The sequence below is a fragment of the Protobothrops mucrosquamatus genome, unplaced genomic scaffold (assembly GCF_001527695.2).
Source record: "Protobothrops mucrosquamatus isolate PMUCROS unplaced genomic scaffold, P.Mucros_1.0 scaffold269, whole genome shotgun sequence".
Classification (NCBI taxonomy): domain Eukaryota; kingdom Metazoa; phylum Chordata; class Lepidosauria; order Squamata; family Viperidae; genus Protobothrops; species Protobothrops mucrosquamatus.
The window spans coordinates 622,698-649,276 of record NW_015386614.1 but is presented as its reverse complement, the minus strand read 5'-3'; the positions used below and the strand labels follow the sequence as shown (position 1 = coordinate 649,276).

At 38.1% G+C, this 26,579-nt stretch overlaps 1 protein-coding gene across 1 annotated transcript in view; it reads left to right on the top strand.

Annotated features, from left to right (window-relative positions):
* Positions 1–26,579, top strand: part of LOC107286289 (unconventional myosin-Id) — a 68,208-nt gene that overhangs the window by 6,044 nt on the left and 35,585 nt on the right. The window contains exons 5-15 of the mRNA XM_015814639.1: positions 1,711–1,963; positions 3,495–3,588; positions 4,400–4,565; positions 6,041–6,094; positions 10,681–10,776; positions 12,559–12,675; positions 14,320–14,523; positions 15,331–15,476; positions 15,555–15,669; positions 17,409–17,579; positions 23,706–23,776. Coding sequence (XP_015670125.1) covers positions 1,711–1,963; positions 3,495–3,588; positions 4,400–4,565; positions 6,041–6,094; positions 10,681–10,776; positions 12,559–12,675; positions 14,320–14,523; positions 15,331–15,476; positions 15,555–15,669; positions 17,409–17,579; positions 23,706–23,776 — 1,487 coding nt within the window. The remainder of the gene's footprint in view (positions 1–1,710; positions 1,964–3,494; positions 3,589–4,399; positions 4,566–6,040; positions 6,095–10,680; positions 10,777–12,558; positions 12,676–14,319; positions 14,524–15,330; positions 15,477–15,554; positions 15,670–17,408; positions 17,580–23,705; positions 23,777–26,579) is intronic.

Genomic DNA, 26,579 nt, shown 5'->3' with positions numbered 1-26,579 from the left:
AAAATAGCAATCCAGATCTTATATAGATATTATAGGTATATTGTTTTTGGAATTACTGAATCAGTGTATAACTGTTGTGGAGCTGAATAGTGGGTAAATAACTATATCAACCATATCTGCATTCAGTGCAGATTGGAACCATTTATTTAGCAACCATTCAAATTACAGTGATACTAAAAAAGTGACCTACAGCATCCCCACGATCACATGATCAAAATTCAACCAGCCTGTATTTACGATGGTTTCAGCTTCCTGGAGTCATGTGATTGCCATTTGTGACCTTCCAGCTGGCTTCTGAGAAGCAAAGTCAATGAGAGAAGTTGAATTCTTTAATAACTGCATGATTCACTTAACAACTGCAGTGATTCACTGAACAACTGTTGCAAGAAAGGTTGCGAAGTCAGGCATGACTAAATAAACACCTTTCCTAGCAAAGGAAATTGCTAAGCAAGACGCTTATTAAATGAATTGCATCTCATTTTTATCACCTTTTTGCCACAATTGCTAAGTGAATCACTACAGATGTTAAGTGAATCATCCAATCGTTAAGTGAATCTGGCTTCCCCCATTGACTTTGTTTTTTGGGAACTTACAAATGGTGATCACATGATCCCTGGATGGTGCAATTGTCACATATGCTGGTTACCAAATGCCCAAATTTTGCTCACGTGACCATTGGTCATTAAATGAATGGTTGAAAATCAAGGACTATCTGTACTTGGTTTCATGTTTCTAGTGGAGCTATCAAATAAAAATTTGTCATATTTTGCCTTGTGATTGATGAAGAGCAGTGTGTAATGTTTGAGAACAAACAGGACTGAGATTTCATCAGCCATCAAATCCTGTAGAGTTAAGAAACAGGCTGATGAGGTCTAGAGGTAAAGAAACATTAACAGGTTGTTGTGATGCAGAAATAAAGTTGCTCTAAATAAAACAGGAGGAGAAACTATTGCCCCAGACTCAAAATATTTTTATCTTTTATCATGAACCAAATTTAAAAAGAGCCAGTTTGGTCTAATGGTTAAGGCCAAGTTAAAAAACGAGAAGCCATGAGTTTAAGTCCCACCTTAGCATACAAAACCAGCTGAGTGCCTTTTGCAAGTCATTCTCTCTCAGCACAACCCACCTCACAGGGTTGTTGTTGTGGAGGAAAAAGACGGGAAAATTTGTTGGATATGTTTGGGTAAAATTAGCTAGTACACAATTTGGGTAAAGCTAGTACATAAATAAATAAATAATCTGCAATGCTATTTTTCTGTAGTGGCTTGGATTCATGGTATACTGGTGGAAAAACTAAATTCCCAGTAGAAAACTACAGATTTTTGACATGACATTTTGTATGTTAAATATTAAAATCTTGTTTTTAATAATGCTATTAAATATGTGCTGTATTACATATTTAAATATTACTATTACTGGAGATAAAACTTTAGGAATAAATCTGTGCACACATTTATGAATGCCCAGAATTTTTAGATTCCTAATCCGGTTTCTATATTTACATAAAGAACTTAAAAGACATACACAGTGTACATAATTCTGCCTGTACTTATATAAGAGTTACTGATGTAACTCTTCAAATACTGCTTACTTATAGTCAATAAATTCTTTGGTCATGAGGAAAAAGTATGATGAAATGAGCTTCTCCTTAAAGTACAAAGCTTGTGTAAGTTATATGATATTCATTGTCTGCTTTTTAACGTTTTCTAATTTTTCATTACCCTTTTCTATTGTCTTTGTCTTGCATTGTTTAGGTTTGAAAAGGGACGGATCTACACATTCATTGGGGAAGTAGTTGTTTCTGTAAATCCTTACAAGAATTTGAATATCTACAGCCGTGATACAATTGAACAATATAAAGGGCGGGAGTTGTATGAGAGGCCACCTCATCTCTTTGCCATCGCAGATGCTGCATATAAAGCTATGAAGAGGCGATCAAAGGACACATGCATTGTAATATCAGGTGTGTCAGAGGTACCTGCTACTTCCCATCATGGTGATATTTTAAACAAAACTGGAAGATTAAAGTTAGGTTCTTATATTGCATTGCATCCCAAACTAACAATGTGGTGGTTTTGTGTAAAGTGTAAGTCCAGCTTGGCTAATAAGTTCTATGATTGATTATTGAACGAGTGAGTGAGTGAGTAATATTCGTTCGTTCATTCGTTAGGTTCTTATATTGCATTGCATCCCAAACTAACAATGTGGCGGTTTTGTATAAAGTGTAAGTCCAGCTTGGCTAATAAGTTCTATGATTGATTATTGAATGAGTGAGTGAGTAATATTCGTTCGTTCATTCATTCGTTCGTATTAAATGGCTGCCTATCTAGTAAATGTAATTAATTCTGGGCAGCTAACAGCACATTAAAACAATAAAAACAATTATTAGTAAAATAAAAAAACAAGGGTGGTCACCGAAGATGAACCCAACAAGACAATACAAAACATGGGACCCATCTACTCCCTTGTCCTGGAGCGCATAGAGTGCTTAATGGAAGGCCAGCAGAGTCAAGGCCAATCTGATCTTGAGGAGGATATGGTGTTCCAAAAGACAAGTGCTTCAATAAAAAAGCAGACTTCCAAGGTCCCATAAGATGACATTCTTTAATTGAAGGGATCCAGACCATGCCCCTCCTGTCAGACCTAGTGGGATGGATAAAAACAACCAGTGAGAAATGATCCCACAAATATCCCAGCCCCGTGATATGGAAGGCTTTTAAAGGTAACGACCAGCATCTTGAATTCCACTTGGAAATACACAGTTCCTGTAGCAGAGATGTAACATGGATGTACAGTACTGAGATACACCCAGAAATGCCAGTGTTTCCAAATTCTGGATCAGCTGCTGCTTCCAGATGGTCCTCAAGGGTAACTCCATGTAATTGTGTTGCACTAATACACTTGAGAGGTGACTAAGGCATGTGCCTCTGAACAGTGCCTCTTGATCCAGGAAGGGGTGCAACTGAGCTCAAAAAACAAAGTTGTGGAGAAGCCTTCCTCATTATAGCTGCCATCTGCTCTTCAAAGATAACTTGTGAGTCAAGGAGGTCCAAAGATGGAAAAACCCTAGATACAGTGGACCCTAAAATCCATAGCCACTCAGTTTACCAAGGCTGAGCTCTTCTTCCCCATCCAGGAGCTCACAACCTCCAGAAACTAAGAAATATTATATATCAAATGTGATTTGTAGATTTTTGTAAATATAACCTGCAAAAGTTATTTGCCAGATGCTCTTCTATTCCAACTTTTCTTTTAAAAAAATCTAGCACTTGTTAGTCCAATACTGTCTACTTTTCTTGCCAACTTTTGTAAAGAGTTTCAAAGGTTTGCCTAGTTTTCCTCTTGAACTAGAAAGTGAGCGTGAAGACATAGAGCTTAATATTAATTTCTTGAATAATAAAGAAGTTCAAGAAGCTCAAAGCACACTTGTTCTCTCTAGCTAGCGAAATAGATGAGATTGTGTTATGATGCCTGTCTTTCATTTGTGCCCTCAGGGGAAAGCGGAGCAGGTAAAACAGAAGCAAGTAAATACATTATGCAGTACATAGCTGCCATTACTAATCCAAGTCAGAGGGCTGAAGTTGAAAGGTAAGGCATTTGCTTTGGAGGGAAAAATGTCTGATTTAATTGAATGCAAAATATAATTGCTCCATAGGAAAAAGTAGAAATGAAGGTGCATCAATAGGGTGCAGACTTTTAGCTTCTCAAACGCTCTGGTAAGAAAAGAAAAAAGAAAAGAAAAAAGAACACAGAATAAATTGTATCAAATATTCAAGGTACATTATGGGGCTCTAATATCAAATAATGGCCTAAACCCTTTAACAGCAACTTGCTGTTGCATAAGAGGTGGCTAGGGCAATGCCAACATCCCAAAAAGTAGTTGTCCCTGTCTGGCTTATTATCTTCTGAGAATTTTAATGTGTCAGGTTTAAAGTGGGTTAAACTTTAGACAACCTGAATACAACTGCTTTCATTTTCTCCTTACTATTTCTGCTATTAGTCAGGAGCATAATCTCAACAATGTTATCTATATATTTTGTCAGGATAATCTTCTATTCTCTAAAGCCCCTAAATCCTTGAGCATAATTTGGGAAATTATAGTTGGCTTCAGATTTCTTGAGAGAGAGGAGGAGTTTTTAATACCTACAATGAAGGAAGTGACTAGACCACTGTATTTCTGCTTTCCTAACATAGAATGAAGTTTGCTTTAGATGAAAATTGAGAATTAAGGATCTATTATTTGCTTGAGATGGCTTTCTGCTGACAACATTTTGGAATATGGCCTCCTTTAGCCTATAGTAGAACTAACATGGCCATTAGGTTTCTTACCTAGAAAAAAACATTGTGTCTGACATAGGTTCCTTTACTATTGGTTTTTGGGCATGTGTGTTCTTTAAAGGGTGAAGAACATGCTGCTGAAATCCAACTGTGTTCTGGAAGCTTTTGGCAATGCGAAAACTAACCGTAATGACAACTCCAGCCGCTTTGGAAAATATATGGATATCAATTTTGATTTTAAAGGAGACCCCATAGGTGGACATATCAATAATTACTTGCTGGAAAAGGTAACTAGGGCTTTCATGCTCATCCACAGATATCTTTCAGAAATTAGTAAAATTTACTATATTATAAGCATCTGGATTCAAAATAGAAAATTGAACTGAGTTCTTGGGATAATACTAAGTATATGGGAAAGTTGGCTCTAACTTGCAAAACTTTCAGTAAATATAATTGTAGCAGAGATCACTGTTTTAAATAGATTATCATATGGTTGTAAGGAAATTTACTATTACATGTTTCGTGGCCTGGTGAAAACCTCAGTTAAAAATGGAATAGATGATAGGGCAGTTTTTAAGTGCTGTCTAGCTTTCTGTTGTGTGACTATATGTGAAATTATTTTTTTAAAGCAACAGCATTTGTTGCCCTTAAACATCTATAGAGAACATATATTGTATGTTTCTCTTCCCTTTCACCCTCCCCTCATTCTACTTTGCTATTCTGTCAGAATCACAATCTTGGAATAAACACTGAAGTTTTGATGATTTAGGAGTTATTTTTCAGGTATTCTCCCCATCTCCCAAATTGAAATCATGCAGCAGTTTCTGTTGGTTTGGTAACCATATCATATTTTTAGAATGAATCCTATTGGATAATTTGAGATAGATTATGCAAACTTGAGAAATGTCCTAAAACCATGGGCCACCTAAATGTCACTGCTAATAATAAACTCCCACTTTAGCTGTGTCTTGCCCTCTGCTAGTTGTCTAATTTGTCAAATAAAAATCAATCTTGGATAACCCTATTAAGCTATCTATCCTATTTCTAGTTTATAATTTCTGGTTTAACAACTGTTCAAAAAAGTTACTTACAAATCCTCCTTGGATAAATGGGTTCATATTTATTTACAACAATCCAATGGTTCACTTAACGGATTAAGAGATGATTAATGAAACCTTAACCAGTAATATTATTGAAGTCCTGCTTGCCCATCTGGTTGTCACCAGAAGGTATTCTACCCTTGGTCATACTAAATAAAATGTTTTGCCCTCTGGATTATGGCAGCAGCCTCATAGGGGCCTCCATAGCTGTGTGAAAAGCTAGTTGCCCTTTGTAGGAATTGCCACCACACTTCCTAAACTGAAATTGGTTCGTGCAAATGGTTCTTATGCCACTGTTGTTCTGCAAGACTCTCATTATTTGTTTAATTTATTTAAAGGACTTTATATGGCTGTCCATCTCTCACATGAATCTGGATTGCTAACAGCCATAAAACTTCAATAGATAAATAAAATAATAATAATAGTAGTAATAATCAATTATATTGTGTTATATTGCAATAACATAAATTGTGTAACTAGTTCCCATCCCCCTTTAAGCCTTCTGCCTCCCAAGAGATACATTATTTAAATAGAGCAAGATTAGGTTTAAAAACAACTTGTTTTCAATATTTAACTTAATGTAAACAATTTGCTTAGAATAGTACAGGTTAAAAAATAAATTAGCAAGCTTATTTCATTAGGCTCTTTCCTTGTTCTTCTAGTCCCGGGTGATTGTGCAGCAACCAGGAGAGAGAAACTTTCACTCCTTCTACCAGGTGAGTTACAAGTGTGAAATTGGGCACATTGTGGGTGATCACTTCTAAATTCAGAGGAATGTACTCTGTACACTTCTTTGTAATGTTCCTCATTGTTTTATCCTATCAGTTTGCTACATCCTTCTTTCTTCCCTAGTTCATTCATAGTGCAAAGGACAGTCTTTGTATAGCCATTTGGCTGTAGATGATAATTTATTCCATTCTGAGGCTCAAAGACTGGCTCTTCAGATTTCCTTTATCCAAATGTAATGTTAGTTGGTGTTTTTATTTTCCTTGGAAGAGAAAATCATACTGGTTCTAGCTGCAGATGGAAATAATTTCCATATACTTCATGGTTTTGCCTTGTGTGCCTGCTAGCAATTATGGTAACTGGATGCCTGTCTTGGATACCTCTGAAACAGCTAATAGTGCCTTAGGGTAGCCTTTTACAAAGGACAATGTCTGCTTCAGTTGGAAAGTAGGATTCTGTATTACTGTACTTTTATGCCAGGCTACCATGTTGGTAAAGCATATTGTTTTACTGGAGAAGTGTGAAGACTATGGCACTGATTTCATTTATTTGAGAAATATATGTGGTCACTTATATTATACAAACCCACAAATAATAAAAAATAATTAATTTTTTAAAATTATATTAAGTTAAAAATTAAGATTAAAATTAAGATATCTTCAATGCCATTCAGCATATTATAATAACAACAACAACCCCCAGTGAGGCATTACCTTGACATGGTTGTGGGGCTTGTGTACTCTGAGGAAGATGAAAGCTATGCCAGAGGATCAACCATACTGGACAGGTCTCATCAGAGGAGTCAGACAAAGAGTGTTTCTCCCATAAAAAATATGGTGAGACATAAATTTAAGAAAACCATACTGGCTCGGATGTTGCCCAGGTTAACAAAGTCCGCGCTAGATGTTGGATTTCCTGGATATCTTGTGAAAAATTGGCTACAGGATTCAGGATTGTTAGCTGAGCAACCAGGGCCAGCAGCTGCAAAACTACTGAAAGAAAAGGTCTTTACCTATCACAAATACACAGTGATTGAAAACAAAGAAATAATAATCTGTTATTACAGATCAAGACTAACAAGAAGAGGATATCTGAAACGAATGCATCAGTTCTGGAAAGAACAACAGAATAGAGATTAGCAGATTGTCGATTTATAATACGAAATAAAGTATTCACAGAAACAGAATTGGATGAACTGCAAAGGTTTACCCAGGGCAAAGAAATCAAAGCCTTGCCAGAAGTAATGCAGAACGTAGAGGCAAACCAGGGGGAGTTAGCAGTAGAGGAATCCAGCAAAGATATACAGCTGTTTTCATTTGGAAACCAGGTACCTCTTCCTCAGGAAGAACAAAGCCCTCTAACTAAAGAAATAAAAGAAGTGAAACAAAGAATAACTGAGCATCTAGAACAGCACAAAAACAACAGAATATGGATGCCTGCATTGAAGCTTGTTCCAAAGAAACAGCTTTTGTTGTTGTTAGTTGCGAAGTTGTGTCCGACCCATCACGACCCTATGGACAACGTTCCTCCAGGCCTTCCTGTCCTCTACTATCTTCTAGAGTCCATTTAAGCTCACGCCTACTGCTTCAGTGACTCCATCCAGCCACCTCTTTTTCTGTCGTCCCCTTCTTCTATTGCCCTCAATCTTTCCTAGCATTAGGCTCTTCTCCAGTGAGTCCTTCTTTCTCATTAGGTGGCCAAAGTACTTGAGTTTCAACTTCAGGATCTGGCCTTCTAAAGAGCAGTCAGGACTGATCTTCTCTAGGATTGATCGGTTTGATCGCCTTGCAGTCCAGGGGACTCGCAGGATTCTTCTCCAGCACCATAGTTCAAAGGCCTCAATTCTTTTGCACTCAGCTTTTCTTATGGTCCAACTTTCACAGCCATATATTGCAACTGGGAAAACCATGGCCTTCACTATACGTACTTTTGTTGGCAGAAACAGCTAGCACAAGCATTAAAAGATGCAAACACTGCAATATCAACAATAAGCACCAATTCATTGCAAGAAACAAACCAACTAATGTACAGCACAGCTGCGGTTATAACTGAATACCTGGGATGCAAAACCAACAAAGAAGAAAAAACCAAACAGTACACCACAAAAATGGAAGGTTAGACTGGAAAATAAGATCAACAAGTGAAGATCAGATGCAAGCAAGCTAGAACAGATAAAAGAAAAGAAGCTGAAGAACAAGAAGATCAAAGAATACCTAATCAAGAAATACCACGTAGAAACAAAGAGACCAAGGGACTAATTCTGGCTGCACAAAATCAAGCCTTCAGGACAAATGCATACAAAGTGAAAATTGAGAAGACAGCAACAGACAGTAAGTGCCGCTTATGCAAAGAAGAAATAGTGGACCACCTGGTAAGCTATTGCAAGAAGATCACACAGACTGACTACAAGCAGCGGCATGACAATGTAGCAACAAAGGTGCATTGGAAGATCTGCAAGAAATATCATTTGCCTGCAAGCATGAATTGATGGGACCGTAAAATAGAGAAAGTCATAGAAAATGAAAATGTTAAATTGCTCTGGGACTTTAGAATTCAAACAGACAGGCACCTGCCACATAACATCCCGGACTTAACAATTGTCAATAAGAAAGACAAAAAAGTCTGGATAGTAGACATGGCAGAGCCTGGAGACAGCAGAATAGAAGAGAAAGAAGTGGAGAAGATCACAAAATATAAAGACCTACAAATAGAAATAGAACGATTATGGCAAAGGCAAACAAGGGTAGTACCAATAGTAATAGGCGCCTTGGGTACAATCCCAAAACAATTGGAGCATCACTTGGACACCATTGGCATTGACAAATTTGCCATCAATCAATTGCAAAAGGCGGCATTACTAGGAACAACTTCCATCCTGCGACGATATCTGTAATACCATCAGTTCAAACATCCAGATCTGCCTATCCCAGGTCCTTGGTAAGGACTCAATAGGTAGACAAAAATGCCAAATCCAGTCTGAACATCTGACTGATTGTGTGATGATCAATAATAATAATAATAAATAAAAGCTGAGCTCACTTCCCATTATGCTCTAGTGAAAGAAGAGTCAGATTTCAATGTCCTTTCAGGATAGACACCCCCCCTCCCAATATTTTGGTTTAGATGAAACAGTTTAAATATTTTGGGATACTAGCCATTCTGACCCAGGAGAAAGTTTTCTAATCCTGAAGAAACCATGAGTTCTTGAATATTTAATAGTTTAAGACAGCTCCATTAAAAGCTGCATCACTTATAACAGGATGAAAGAAGAGGGAAGAAGAAACAACACTCTTTAAATGAAGGGTACCCCTTAGCTGAGATTCCAGAAGGAAGATCCTAAAGACAGATAAAGTATCAGTACATAATTGGGGTTGAATGCCACTGGAACCATATACTTTTTCCTCCCCCAAAATAACCTTATGTAAGAGAGAATCTAAATTATCTGGAGTGACTAATAAAGGAGCAGCTGTTGCAATGCTTGCCCTCACTATTGAATATCTGTTAATACTGTATGCTTGAGATGGATTGTCCCAGGGCTTTTCAACCAGTGATATGGGTACCACCTGTGGTACATTGGCACCTGGCAGGTGGTATGCGACCATCCTAGAAAAGTGGTAGCGGGGGAGGGGAATGAGCTGAACCAGTGGCAGCACTGCACAAGCCTGAGCGAGAGATGACGAGCTGCAGGGCTGTCAGGGCTCAGCGGAAGCACCAGGATCCGTGCCAGGCTCCTGCTGGAGCTCGGCTGAGCCCAGAAGAAGCACTGATCAGCTGGAATGTTGCAGCATCTCCAGAGTCTTGTGATTTACATTCAGATGCTTGGCAACTGATTCATATTTATGACGGTCACAGTGTCCCAGGGTCATGTGAAGTGACCAAAACCTGCTACAACCATCCAGCAGACGGGGGAATAAAAACCAAACAACCCCCCCACCCCTGCTGCCAATCCTCAACAGAAATGCTCACAACAATGAAAACCTCAGACACGAGGAAGAGCGCCACCGGGCAGGCAGGTGTCTTGCTCGGCTGTGGCTTGGGGGGCACTTTTTTCAGTGCCATTGTAACTTCGAACAGTCACTAAGTGAACTGTTGTAAGTCGAGGACTACCTGTAGTTTATCACTTTTTTCCTTTTTTGGGGGGGGGTCATCAAGTTTTTGATACTGTGCTAGGCGATTGGTGGTACTCAGATATTGCCATATCCTAAAAGTGGTACAAAGGTTGTACCACTAAAAGTGGGTGAAAAGGTTGAAAAGCCCTGGATTATCCTATCAAGACAAAGTATTTTAGGTGGTAATAATATTAATAATACATAGCACCAAAAAGACAATTGGTTTAAGGGGTGTTTGGTGCTCTCTGGGATTGGTAGCTTCCTTGCAGATGTTTCAGTACCCAAACTAGGTAACATCATCAGTGCTAGTGACTAGGACTGATGATGTTATTTAGTTTGGATAATAAAACATCTGCAAGGAAAAAATCAAGCTTAGAGAGCACAAGGACCATCATTTCAACCCTGAGCTACCACTATTCTCCTTTATCACTACAATTGATTTAAGTAATTGATTCTTATCTTTTTAGCTTCTTCAAGGAGGCTCTGAGCAGCTTCTGCGATCTTTGTATCTGCATAAAGATTTATCTGCATATAGCTATGTTAGTGTTGGAGCACAACCAAAGGTGAGGAAGAATCATCTTTTTCTTTGACACTGTTACATGGTAAACTATTCTATTTCTTATCAGTCTGTACATTTGGAGTTCTGAATGTATTTATTTTCTAATATCATTTTAACATATCCAATGCTTACAAGTAATTTTGATTGGCCAGCTTAAAAACTTCTAAAAAAATGAATGTTCTCTTACATTTCCAATTTTAGTTGATCAACTACCAAATCAATTCAATTTTTTATTAAGGTCCCAGACCAGGATTCAGAGGGTGAAATATAATAATTTTAAGAGCTAAAACATTTAAAATACACAAAGACAATTACATCTTTAGCAAACTTTCCAGGGCATTCTGAGGAATCTTTTACAGTATCTGATTTCTTTTAGATGAAGAAACTAAAATACATAATCTCATTCAGTAATTCCAATGCCACATTTTAATAGCAAAATTTATGGCTAATTTAATAGCAAAACAGGCTGAAATGTTTTATTGTATAATTTTGTTACATTATTACTAAAACTCTGATTCCTGTAATCTTTAAAATGTTGCACCATAGGGCATCTTTTGAACCAGTATATCTCAAATGGGCTAATATACACAACGTGTCCAAAATTGGGACTCTTGACTCCAGTGTAATTGAAATTTGTCAAATTTTATAAAACATTTTATATCATAAAACAGTTTGTGACATAATGCAAAATGTCATAGAACATTTCCTGTGCCGATGTTTGAATGTGCTATACAGTTCAATGTGGGCTAATTTCAAGACAAATAAATCTCTGACTGTATCCCAGCTTTTTCCAGTTAAAGCATTGCATTAGAAGCTCTGTCACTGTTGAAGTCATTGAGGGATCTGGTAAGGAAATATCTCTGAAAAGGGTCGTGCATTATCTAATCATAACTATGAATGTGGATTTGAATAGGATATGTAAAAATGCTCTGGATATTACAGGTAGTCCTTGACTAACAACACTTCATTTAGTGACTGTTCAAAGTTACAACATCACTGAAAAAAGTGACTTCTGACCCTTTTTCACATTTATGACCATTGCAGCATCCCCATGACAGTTGATAACTGGCTCATATTTATGATGGTTTCAGTGTCCCAAGGTCATGTGACCACCTTTTGCAACCTTCCGACAAGCAAAATCAATGGGGAAACCAGATTCACTTAACAACTGTGGCAAGAAAGGTCATAAAATAGGGCAAAAATCACTTAAATATCTCACTTAGCAACAGAAATGTTGGTTTCAATTCTGGTCATAAGTCAAGGACTACCTGTATTGTATCTTATATTACCTTACTTGTATTCTATAAAGTTACCTATTTTTATTTGGAATTCTCTGCTATGTTCTTTTTTGCTCCTTGATAACAATAACAAAAACAGTTTCCAAATTTGGCCAAATTGGTTTAAAATTCTCCTTGCCACTTTTTTATTTGGAAAAACAGTCTAATTCAAATATTCAACTGAGATATTTTATTTTTCAACTGTGATTTAATCCTTTTTTCCTTGTTTTCCTCCAACCTCCGCCATCAACCCCTAATTTTTCTTTATTATTTGGATTCATTATGAATATTTTAATAAATTAAATAGACTTTCTCTTCTGCTTTTCTTTTTCCTACTAGCTAGTTCACATAATAACGTTCACATAATTACTAGTACTATTCTAATACTTTATTCTTTGTTTAGGTTGAAATATTCCTAGAGATGAGTGTCTCATTTTTCCCTGCCTAATATCTCATTCTTAGTGCTGAGGCAAGAGAGTGATTTCATGTTTTGTTTGTTTCTTTTTCAGTGTGCCATTAATGACAGTGCAGATTTCAAAGCTGTTGCTGATGCAATGAAAGTGATTGGGTTTAGACCGGAAGAGGTTCAAACAGTGTACAAAATCCTTGCTGCCATTCTGCATTTGGTAAATGGTTCTCTCTGCTATTAGACTTCTGGAAAGAAATGTATGTTGTAAGGTTACATGAGGAACATCAGGAACAAGAGAGTAATAGTTACATTTTGCATCTATACATGCACATTCCTTTTGATGAGAGACTTTAATTCTGTTTAAATATACTAGAGATAGTTGATATTCAGGTTTCAGGTTTATTTATAAAGATAGGCAAGCTAATAGAATGAATCAGGTTTCCATGGTTAAAAAAATAACAGGTACTCCTTGACTTACAATTGTTTGTTTAGCAATGGTTCCAAGTTACAACGTCGCTGACAACTTACACTTACAACCATCACACCATCCACACAATAACATGATTATAATCTGGGCACTTGGCGATCAGCTCACATTTATAACAGTTGCAGCCTTCCCAGCCGGCTTCCTACAAGCAAAGCCATTGGGGAAGCCATCAGAGAATGTTACAAGTTGTCATTCTGTGTTATCTCAGTTAACAACCTCAGTGATTCACATAAATGACCACAGCAAAAAAGATTGTAAAATCACTTGTGGTCAAGTGGTGCCTCACTTAACCTCTGCATCATTTAATCACAGATTTTCTGGTCTAGTTGTTTTTGTGAGTCAGGGATGACTTACTGAAACCTCCAATGTTCTTTAGTGCAGGGCTTTTCAATCTTTTCACCCATTGTACCACTTTTAGGATATGGCAATATCCGAGTATCACCAATCGCCTAGCACAGTATCAAAAACTTGATGACCAAAAAAATAAAAAGGAAAAAAGTGATAAACTACAGGTAGTCCTCGATTTACAACAGTTCACTTAGTGACTGTTCGAAGTTACAATGGCACTGAAAAAGTGCCCCCCAAGCCACAGCCGAGCAAGACACCTGCCTGCCCGCCCGGCGGCGCTCTTCCTCCTATCCGAGGTTTTCATTGTTGTGAGCATTTCTGTTGAGGATTGGCAGCAGGGGTGGGGTGGGGGGGTGTTTGATTTTTATTCCCCCTGTCTGCTGGGTGGTTGCAGCATGTTTTGGTCACTTCACATGACCCTGGGACACTGTGACTGTCATAAATATGAATCAGTTGCCAAGCATCTGAATGTAAATCACAAGACCCAGGAGATGCTGCAACCTTCCAGCTGATTGGTGCTTCTTCAGGGCTCAGCAGAAGCGCCAGGATCAGCGCCGAGCTCCAGCTGGAGCCTAGCGCGGATCCTGGCGCTTCCGCTGAGCCCTGACAGCCCTGCAGTTCCAGCCATCTCTCGCTCAGGCTTGTGCGGTGCTGCCACCGGTTCAGCTCATTCCCCTCCCCCGCTACCACTTTTCTAGGATGGTCGCGTACCACCTGCCAGGTGCCAATGTACCACAGGTGGTACCCGTACCACTGGTTGAAAAGCCCTGCTTTAGTGGACATGTTCTTTTCTTAATTTTAATAAGTAAGGTGTAACTTTCCTAATATTGTCAGTGACACGATGTATCAGGAATTTGGTTCCCTAGCAAGAAATGCTTTAGTTAAGATGGCTATGGAATAGCTATTATCCTAGTTTGAGTTGAATCAAGGAAATAGCCAGAGTTTTCAAGCCGATGCAGTGTCTAAATTGAGCTTGATGCTGAAGTTGATGAGGAAATGAACAAGCTTCTTTCATATTTTCTCCAGGGCAACTTGAAATTTTCTGTGGATGGGGAAACACCAGTGATTGAAAATGGCAAGCTAGTATCTGTTGTTGCCGATCTGCTCTCAACTAAAGCTGATATGGTAGAGAAGGCCCTGCTTTTTCGAACTGTAGCTACTGGTCGTGATATCATTGATAAGCAACACACAGAGCAAGAAGCCACTTATGGCAAAAATGCATTTGCAAAGGTGAATATAGATTCCATCCTTTCAGTGTGAAGTCTACCTTTTTGGTTTATGATATCTTCATTTTTAAGTTGAAGTTAATATGACTGATTCAAAAAGTTCAAAAGTAGCCACGCAGATAAATCCACACATAAATTATTAGTATTGGCCTGATTTGTCTGTCCATGTTTTTCTGTTAATCACTTGTAACTCATGAACAATTTATATAAGAAAGGAAAAAGGTGACATTCTCTCCAGTTATCAAAAATATTCTGTCTGTGATCCATCATCAGGTGCCTTATTTCTTGTGACCAGAAATCAAAGTATTGTTTGAAGTTTGTCTGAATTGCCACTTATCTTTGAAATTATCTGGGAATTTATGAAGTCTTTGGAATTACCAAAGTTTATGGATGATATAAAAATCATATTATGAGAAATTGTGAGATGGGATATGAGAAGGCAAGTGCATTACTGGTGTGCAGGGAGATCGGATTGCAAACATTTGTAGCTACTTTCCAGTGAAACACATTGTATATCATCAGTGAAGTTAAGACGTTGGTGGAGGAAGAATCTGGAACTGACTGACCTGTTAAATGCCCTGAAAATTACCCCATTGCAATTTTAATAATGCTACAACAAAAGAACAGCTTTGTTTGCAGCTTTTTTGTTTAACTCACGTAAGATTTTTACTGCTGCAGTGGTAGGTTAGAACTGGATGATTCCCAGTTATCTTTTATAAGGCTACAGTGACCTAACATAAAAATACAGACTTAAATTAAATCTGGGTTCTAAATCAGGAAATAAAATTGGCTGATGTACTTCGGTTTGTAGGCAATATATGAGCGCCTTTTCTGCTGGATCGTGATGCACATCAATGATGAGATTGCAGTGAAAGACCACAACAGCGCTGTTCACGGCAGAAACACAGTGATCGGAGTTCTTGATATCTACGGCTTTGAGATCTTTGACAATAACAGGTGAAACAGGCAATCAAACATACATTGGGTTCACAGGAGGATTTACGACATTATTTACTGGTTTTTCCTTTTTTATAGTTTTGAACAGTTCTGCATTAACTACTGCAATGAGAAGCTGCAACAGCTCTTCATTCAACTTGTTTTGAGGCAAGAACAGGAAGAATATCAGCGAGAGGGGATTCCTTGGAAACATGTGAGTGGATTTACATGGTCTGCTCAGAAAGGCTCGGTGGTTACCCCACCCCCAAATTAAGATTTAAAATTCAGTATCACATGGGGGGGGGAATCCAATAGGCTTGTTTAAAATATCAAATCTAAAGATCACAGTCTCTAGAAAACCAGTTAATAAAGCCTGCAAAAGCCTTGAAGGAAAAGATCAGGCTTTCATGCCTAAAACTGAGAATTGAAAGCAGACAAATTTTACCCAGTTAAGAAGGTAAAGAAAATGGGGATGGTTTTCAAGAAAAAAACTATTTCTGTTATAACTGGATTTGGGGAAAGGGTTAGAAAGGAAGACTTTTTTTAGCTGTTATATAGGCTAAGGGAGTCCTTACAGAAATAATCTTTTAAATACTTTGATCCCAAGGCATGGTTACAATCGGCACTCTGAGTTACGCCTGGAAGCAGACCAATAGCCAAGGCAGCCACAATAGCAATAGTACATTAGACTATGATCTTTGAAAACACCCTCTGCTCCTGCAGCCATGTATTCATGGATATACAAATGTTCATCTCCCTGTCCACCAAATTAAATGGGATCAACTCCTTCCAGATCCCATCCCTATTGGATTGTTATCTAATGGGGCCTTGGAAATGGGCATTTTTAATACCTAGCTGCCTATTTCCTTTGAACTTCTTCCTGGCAGAGGTTCAATCAGCTTCATCTCTCTTAGGCTTTAGGAAAATTGTGAAGATTTATCTGTTCCAACTTGAAGAGAGTGTATTATAATTGAAGGTGAGGACCATATGCACATGTCATTTATACTTTTTGGTTTTATCTTTCTTGATCTTCATTTTTACTTGTATCTGGAATTGCATGTATTTGGAAGCATTACATATTGGAATTGTTAGCTATGTAGAATCTTGAGCATGAATAAAATACAAGCAAAATGAATATTTTGTATACTATAACTTCTAATGGGTTTTCATGGAATGTTCCATGTAGAATGTATTATAATAGTCTAACCAAGAAAAGAATAGGTTATCACCCAGTTCACTTTGGTGTATTCCAATAATGATTATCATTAAACCATGGTTGAGCAAGGAACAGTCCTATATAATGTAGTTGCTTCTTCAAAAAGATTGCAAGTGCATCTAGCTTTAGTTAAACAGTAACATCCAGGTGATCCTTATTCTCATGGACACATGCTGGTTCAGGATACCCATACTTACACAAGCTGGAAAAAATGTACCCATATACTGATGATATCTTCCCTTAAATCTCTGGGATATGATACATTTCACAACAGTTTCAGTACATAGAAAAAAATATATCCTAGTACAGATGTCCGCAGGGACTCCGCATATTTAATAATTTTTCCCAAGATTCTGAGACTGCTCTCAGAACTTTGAAGGAATAACCTTTTATGTTATTGGTATAAAGTTCAAAAAAGCAGGTAAAACTTAGAATATACATTTCCCATCTCAACCACAGAAAATGCTTTATCAATACTTCTTTATTCTTCAGAATTCTCTAGATTTAGAAATCAGTTTCAAACTGTTGCTGTAGAATTTGAACAGCTTGGCTTAAATCTGTCTCAAATATTGTATATGAATTTAGAATAAATCTCATTGCATTCCAAAGTAGGAACTGCATCTGAAGGAAATTTAAACGGATACCTTCTCATTTCCTTTTGTATTACTGATTCTAGTAGCGCAGTGTACTTTTCCTCATGGAGTTTTCTTTAATATTTGTGCTCAAATATTCTGTAGATTGACTACTTCAACAACCAGATTATTGTTGATCTTGTGGAGCAGCAACATAAGGGAATTATAGCCAATTTGGATGATGCGTGCATGAATGTTGGAAAAGTCACAGATGAAATATTCTTGGAGGTTCTTAATAAGAAGTTGGGCAAGCATGCTCACTTTTCCAGCAGAAAGGTATTTTTGTCTAATCTCCATTAACTATAATTCTGTCACTAGACTATTTTTTTTTACTTAATTAGCATTGAAATGTTTTATTTTGTACTTTCTCAATTGAAACAGATCAGTTTACACAAAATTTATCTTCATATTATACCACTGCTTCTAAACATGTGCCAAGGAATTTTGAAAAGCATATTTTTTTAGAGTTTATGACTAATTGATTTTTTTCCTAAAACATTTTTATCCTCCTGAAAAGCATCAAAGAACAGTGCACAAAAAAGGTAATCTCTATCCACATGTTCGCAATTTAAATTGCAGTCCCTAAAAAACACTGTACAAAAACAAAAATAGAACAGAAGATCATAAAAAACTAATCCACACAATATTTTCTTTATTATCAAGTTGACCAAGTCATATTATCAAGTTCAGCAAGTGCCATTTTCTCACAGTGGAAGACTGCTTCCTCTCTGATGGGCTCAGAATGTAGCAACATGGAAGAAAGTTCGTAACTAGACCAGTGCTGCCTCTTCCATCTTCCCCTCTTCATGGTGTCTATATATATTTCAGTATATATTTAATCCTATTGGGATTTTAAGAACTAGAACACACTTTTTAATCCACGTCAAGCCATAAATTTGTAGGTGTTACGGCTGAATTGAAAATACATGAATTTTCAGTGCATCCCATTCCATCCATGTGTGGATCTGATTTTGATGATTGGGACTTAAACTGAACTATAGCATTTGTTAGCTTGTAGTCTGTTATTACCATGGTGACATTGACTGGAGGAAGGAACCAATTGGCACATACCAAATATGTAGCTAAGATTCACAGATTGAGAGAGAGAGAAAATTAGGAGCCTATGGTTTGAAGTACTCCTCTGCTATAAATAATCTTTAAAGCTGTTTCCAAAGGGGAAAAAATTAAAATCCAGCAGAGGGAGCCATAGACTTTTCAATGTTAAAGAGAAAACAGAAGCATGAAGCTGACTAGACAGTGATGTCATTTATAACCAATAGGAGTCCAGTTTAATTTCATGTAACATTTCCTAAGCAAGTAAGAGTAGAGAGTATGGCATATATATGTTTTTTATTTCAAAAAGGTGAAAAGATTCCTTTTGAAACTATAGTTGAACAATACTTTTATTGGAAGCAAACAGAATGCAACAAAATGTGGCAAATTGTTAGAGCTATTCAAAAGGCTAATTACACAAAACACTGCGAGAGAGGGGTGTTAAGGGAAAAAACTAGGTTTGTTGAATGCACAAAGTCTTGATTTGATCATATCCATAAAATAGAGTGTTAGATAATAATTGCTGTCTTAAACAGATAGTACTGAATACTATACAGATTTCAGGTTGCCCCTAGGGTTGTTAGAGTTGCCTCTAGGATTGTTAACAACTAAGAATAGCTAATAATCCATTTTTGAAAGTACATCATATAGCAGTTAATACATTCTATCTTCTAAGTGAAATGTAGAGATTAAGCACTTTTCATTATTAACAAATTTAAAGGGATGTCATTTTTACATTCAGAAATAGTAAAGTTTTTTGTGAATTGATATAGCTTGGGGAGAAAATAGCACAGTTACAGTTTTACTCATAGTTTATATGTTTTATAAATACAGAAAGCCACTAGCAGAGTAGTGATGATGATGATGATGATGCATACAAAGACAGAATTGAGAAGACAGGAATAGGCAGATTGACTACAAACAATGGCATGACAAAGTAGCAACAATGGTACATTGGAAGATCTGTAAGAAATATCATTTGCCTGAAAGCAAGAACTGATGGGACCATAAAATAGAGAAATTCATAGAAAATGAAGAAGTTAAATTGTTCTGGGACTTTAGAATTCAAACAGACAGGCACCTGCCACGTAACACTCCAGACTTAACAATTGTTGATAAGAAAGACAAAAGAGTCTGGATATTGGACATGGCAATGCCTAGAGATAGCAGAATAGAAGAGAAAGAACTGGAGAAGATCACAAAATACAAAGATCTACAAATAGAAATAGAACGCCTGGCAAAGGCAAGCAAGGGTAGAACTAATAGTAATAGGCACCTTGGGTACAATCCCAAAACAACTGGACCACCACTTGGACACCATTGGCATTGACAAATTCACTATCAGTCAATTGCAAAAGGCGGCTTTACTGGGTACAGCTTCCATCTTGCAATGGTATCTGTAACACCATCAAACATCTACATCTGCCTATCCCAAGTCCTTGGTAAGAACTCGATAGGTATACAAAAATGCCAAATCCAGTCTGAACATCTGGCTGTGCGATGAAGAAGAAGAAGAAGAAGAAGAAGAAGAAGAAGAAGAAGAAGAAGAAGAAGAAGAAGAAGAAGAAGAAGAAGAGGAAGAGGAAGAGGAAGAGGAAGAGGAAGAGGAAGAGGAAGAAAGAACTTGATAACTTGGATCGAAAGACAAGAAAACTAATGACCATGCACCATGCTCTGCACCCAAAAGTGATGTTGATCGATTGCACTTGCCAAGATCTCAGGGTGGCAGAGGACTTTTACAGGTGAAACTAACTGTGGAAGGAGAAAACATGGCTTAAATGACTACATAAAAAAGGAAGGAGCCTCTGATGAAGGTGTAACAAGAGAAACCTCTTGAAAACAATGAGATTGAAAGCAGAATATCAAAAGGAAACAATTGACCATCGGATTTGTAACTGGAAAAACAAGCCTATGCAAAGTCAATATCTGAAGAACATTAAAGGAAAAGTAGATATAAAGCTTTGCAGACCAATTCCATGAGAGCAAAAATTCAACATGTCAACAACGACAGCAAATGTCGTTTATGCAACGAGAAAGATGAAACAATGGATCACCTTATCAGTGGCTACAGCAAAATCTCACAGATTGATTATCTACAATGTCACGATCAAGTTGCCAAAATCATACATTGGAAACCTTGCCAGAAGGTTCAAATGCAGCAAAAATTACTGGGAACACCAAATTGTCAAAATTCTTGAAAACGAGCAAATCAAGATCCTGTGGACTTTTGGATCCAAACAGACAGACATCACTATTGTGGAAAAGAGGAAAGTCTGGTTCATTGGTATTGCAATACCAGGTGATGCACGAATTGAAGAGAAACAACTAGAAAAAAATAACAAAATATTGTGATTTTCAAACTGAAGTCGAGTGGCTATAGAGGAAGAAATCAGTGGTTGTACCAATAGTAATAGGAGCAATACTCAAAGCGCTGCCTAGATACATGGAAATACATGAGCTGCCTAGATACATGGAAATTTTGAACTTATTAGTTCTGAATGTCCTGACTGCAAAAAACCACCTTACTCAAAACTGCCTATATACTCAGACACTACTTTTAACAACTCTTAGGTCCTTGGTTAGGATTTGAACTGTTAAGTTTTTACCAGCCCCTGACCTGTGAATCAAATTGAAGATTAGCCATAATAATAATAATAAACAGTGCTGTATTGGAAGATCTGTAAGAAATATCATTTGCCTGCAAGCAAGGACTGACAGAATCATAAAATAGAGAAATTCATAGAAAATGAAGAAGTTAAATTGCTCTGGGACTTTAAAATTCAAAGAGATAGGCCCTTGCCACATAACACCCCAGACTTATCAATTGTCGATAAGAAAGATTAAAAAAAAATCTGGATAGTGGCAATGGCAATACTTGGAGACAGCAGAATAGAAGAGAAAGAAGTTCAGAAGATCGCAAAATACAAAGACCTACAAATAGAAATAAAATGACTGGCAAAAGCAAGCAAAGGTAGTACCAGTAGTAATAGAGCCTTGGGTTCAATTCCAGAGCATCTGAACACCATTGGCATTGACAAATTCACCATCAGTCAGTTACAAAAGACAGCTTTACTTAAAACAGCTTACATCCTGCGACGATATCTGCAACACCATCTAACATCCTTGGAAAAGACTTGATAGGTAGACAAAAATGCCAAATCCAGTCTGAACATCTAGCTGACTGTGCGACAGAAATATAGTCAATTGGAAAAGGCGATTTTACTTGGAACAGTTTACATCCTGCAACAGTATTTTTAACACCATTAAAAAACAATATCTCCCTATTCCCAATCCTTGAAAAGGATTCTGTGGGAGGATAAAAATGTCAAATCCAGTCTAAACACCTTGGTTGACTGTGCGATGAACCATAATAATTAACTTCAATAGCACTTTTAAACTAATGAATCTGATGAAATTCTTCATGATAAGATGTAAAATGTAAAACAATTTTAACATGTATTTGATAATATTGTCTCCAAATTTAACACAATAGAACTACAATATTAAGCTTCTTACAGAATAAAAAGCCCCCAAGCAAATGTAAAATAAGAGCTTCGTGGCAGTGGTAAGCTCTTTTGATCCACTCCTGTGAAACATGCATGAAAATGACCTTTTGAAAGACACTGTATATTTGATTAGTTTGGCGATCATCATCATAATTATTATCAAAATCATACTGGATTTATCTTCTAGCATACCTGAAATCTAAGATTTTCATTTCCATTTTTCATTCATTATAATTTGATGCTTTATTTGAAACTGACAGACTAAATGAGTTCAAGCTATATATTATAAAATTAGATTCGTCAAAAATTGTAAAAATTAATTACAATTTTAAATAAGATAGCAGACATTGAAAGCATCTGGTAAAAGCAGACATTGAAAGCATCTGATATTCTTTTTTGTGCCTGTGTTGGAGGAAATGGGAGGGAGGTCATGTTCCTTCATGGTAGAATAAACAATGGTTTGCCATGCTATACAAAACTGATCAGCATATAACTCATCTGCTCTCATTGTCAAAATTAAACTAAATGAAGGAAATATTGTTCAAACTGCAGTACAGTTGAAGATGATTTAACAAGCATTATCACGCAGTTAAATGTGTTGATTGATTATTGAATTAAATAGACAAATGCATAACATTATGCAGAAAATCATCTTATAAATTAATACTTCTGCATTGAGAAGTACGTTCTGTTTTCAGTGAAAACTGCATGATTGTGGTTTGGCAGCATAACTCATTTGGAATTACAGATCAAGCTTGTCTCCTTCCTTTTCCAATAATTAGAATTGATGATTTTAATAATTTCAATTTTTCATCTCAGTCTTAGAATTAAAGTGTGGCTTATATCTTCTTTTCATTTCTGTAGATATATGAATCCTACTTCTTCCATGTATTTCATATTTTGTTTACTGTATAGATTTGTATTTTTAAATGCACATTTCTTATTATTATTATTATTATTATTAATTGTATTTATATCCCGCCCTTCTCCTTTCGGACTCAGGGCGGCTGACAAATGATAAAAAGCTAACATATTACACCTAGTTAAAATTTAATTAAAATGAAATATTTGAGAATGTCAAATTTAAAAGTAATTAAAACCCCTATAAAATCCCCTAGGCCAGTCCCGCTTGCTGGAACNCAGGTCCGGTGCCATGGAGCGCTTTAAAGATAATAACCATCACCTTGAAGCGCACCCGGAAGGCCACCGGTAGCCAATGCAGCTCGCGCAGAAGCGGCGTAACGTGGGAGTGACGAGTCCCTCCCAACACCGCCCGCGCGGCCGCATTTTGGATCAACTGGAGCCTCCGGGTGCTCCTCAAGGGAAGCCCCATGTAGAGGTCAATGTTTCAAAAAGTGAAATAGAATGAAGAGTCAGATAGAGTCAGATAGGGTCAATCAAACAAGTTGTATTTCAATACCTTACTAAAAGCAATAATGGAAATATTGAGAAGGCTATATCCATCATCACAGTTCTATATTAACTGATATACTTACTGATGTGTGCATATAAAATGTTTTACACTTTTTTTTGTATTTAATTCACCAGATGTTTTTTTAAATGAAAAAAAGCCCTTTGTAAAGGTCACGTTTTGTGAAAAGAGCCCTTAGTAAATATCATGTGCATTTGTTTCCCATGTGTTCTATCACTAAGTTGTATCAAATCGCTAAGAAAGATACTGTCTTGTCTTACAGAAGCTTGTATAGCATCTGCATTAAGGAAGGAGCTTTCACAACTAGATGTAGCAATAATTAGACTTCATTCAGATCTGTTACTGAAAACCTGCTGAAAGTTACCAGCAATTGCATTTCAATAATTACTTTTTAATCCATTTGTTTTTAAGCTTTGTGCTATGGATAAAAACCTGGAATTTGATAGAGACTTTCGGATTAAACATTATGCTGGAGATGTTATGTAAGTTTGTTTCTCGTATTTGTTGTCCTGATTCATATTAAAATATTATAAATGCATAGTTGCATAATTATAGTTGCACTTTGTTTTTCCTTCTATATTTCCTTTTGCTTTTTTTGCAATGTAGGAAAACATCTGAAATTATTTCATTGTGATATCCAAATGATTGGTGTAGCACAGGGGTAGGCAACCTTGGCTCTTTTATGACTCGTGGACATCAACTTCCAGAATTCCTGAGCCAGCATGGGGAAAACTTTGGCCCCTTCATGACTCGTGGACTTCAATTCCCAGAATTCCTGAGCCAGCATGGCTCTGCTTGGAAACCTCTCCCTTTCCCCTCAGCATGGCTGGCTCAGGAATTCTGGGAGTTGAAGTCCACAAGTCATAAAAGAGCCAAGGTTCCCCACCCCTGGTGTAGTGTATATACTATATTGTGCTATAAAAATCCAGACATCTTATTGAGAACACCTGCTCCATTTCCTGCCTTATTGTTCCATGCATGATGGTATATTCTCCTCCTCTTCCTCTTCCTCCTCCTCCTCCTCCTCCTCCTCTCTCTCTCTTTTCTCCAAAAGTTTAAGATAGATTGAACCTGAACTCCTTTTCAACTCTGTGAAATACATTGTGCTGAGAATGAGAGTAACTGACCTAAAACAGTTAGTTCCTGGGATTTAGGTCTCAATTGTAATAATATATCTTAATTGCTATGGTGTATACCAGTGATGGCAAACCTATGGCACGCGTGCCAGAGGCGGCACTCAGAGCCCTCTCTGTGGGCACACCTGCTGCCACCGCCAGCAACTAGCATAGGTACATTAGGCCAGGCCATTTTTCAACCTTTTTACCGATTGTACCACTTTTAGGATATGGCAATATTCGAGTACCACCTAGCAAGGTGTCAAAAACTTGATGACCCAAAAAAAACCACCTGTTCAAAGTTGCAATTGTACTGAAATGACTTATGACCGTTTTTCACACTTATGACCATTGCAGCATGCCCAGGGTCATGTGATTTATATTTGGATGCTTGGCAACTGATTCATATTTATAATGGTCACAGTGTTCCAGGGTCATGTGATCCCCTCCTGCAACCTTTTGACAAGCAAAGTCAATGGCAGAGCTGCTGGTGGCCAAGTGCTAAGGCGGGACTTCCTTTCCTTCCTCCCTTCCCTGCCTCCCTTTTTCTCATTCCCATCTCCTTCTGAAGGAAGAATTTGAACACCCCCCCCCCATATTTTCCCTCTTCCATATATTGATCAAACAAGAAAAGGCCTCCAGAGACAGAAAAGACAAGCTGCTGAGTGAACTACCTTAAAAGGGCACATTCCCCTTTAAGAATTAGCTACTGGCTAGAAAGGAAAGTAAGGAGCGCAGCCGGCACTTAAGGAAGAAAAAAAAAAGTAAGTACTGGCTGCCGGCTAAGGCAGTCTCCCCAAATGGCTCCATTCATAAGTAAAGGAATGCTACAGGCAAAATCCATTCAGGAGAAAAATACTTCAAAATCCCTTGCAGCAAAACTTACAGCTAACAACAGCAGAGCAATAGAAGCTAACACGAGACATCAGCCAAATAGAAATTGCCAAACACTCCTTAAGAACACAAAGCCCACATTGCACAAATCCCAGAACATCAAAGTCACAAAAGCACATAAGAATCCTTCCACTCTCCATCTCCATCTCCCTTTTGCTGCCTTTTTTCATTCCTCTTGGAGGGCGACCCCTCCCCCACTGCATTTCTTGCCTGTTTGCTGCTGCCAGCACAGGTGGCTGCCACAGCAGTTGTAGATCGGCTCATAGCCAGCCTGCTTGATCATCATCATCATCATCTCCTCCTCCTCCTCCTTCTGTGCAGCTGACTCCACCTCCTCCCAAGGCTGCTGCTTTTTCTCTCTCTCCCTCTGCTGCCCAAACTGCCTCCTTTTATAGCCTCTCCTGTCTCTGCTCCCCTTTCTCATGGGGGAGGGTGAGCCAGAAGTGAACCTGGGGCCTTTGCAGCTCCAGAGGACTCTCTCACTGTAAGTCCTTGCCTATGCTGGCTCTTTCCATCCCCCACTATACTTGGCTAGGCAGGGCTGCATACCACTTGCCATTCATTAATGTACCACAAGTGGTACACGTACCACCGGTTGAAAAGTCCTGCATTAGGCCACCGCTGGTGCCCGGAGTAGCAGCCCCACCCAACACAAAAGAGGCAAAGCAGCTGGCTAGCAAGCTCGAGTAGAGGTAGTAAAGCACGCCCCCATGTGCTCACTGGCCTCTGTGTGGGGGAGCTGATGGTGTCAGGCAGCAGCCGCCCCTGCTTTGCCTTGCCCCGCAGCAATGGCACCCCCGCCCTACCCCCTGCCTCACCCCACAGGACGAGCCTCCTGCCCACCACACCACCCACCAGAGACCCCCTGGATCTCCCCCAATACTGCCCAGCCCCCACAGGCATCCCCCCATAAGCAACATCAAGGTGGCCACACCCACCCCAGCCATGCCCATTCAGTCTGCCGTGAACATTGCAGCCACGCCCACCCAGTGGGCCACACCCCTCGCCCCCCCTGAGGGCACCACAGTGCTGATGCGGCTCTGGGTTTGGGGTTTGGGATTGCGGTTTGGGCACTCGGTCTCTAAAAGGTTCGCAATCACTGGTGTATACTATGGTATAAACAGTTATTTATGAGTTTTGCATGGTTGTGGAAAATTAGGACATTGATTATTGGGAGAATATGTGATTTGAAAGTCCAACCCAAATACGTCCCGATATTTCCAGTTTAAGAATTGGAAAAAAAAAACCTCTGCTGACACTTAGGACACTATTGATA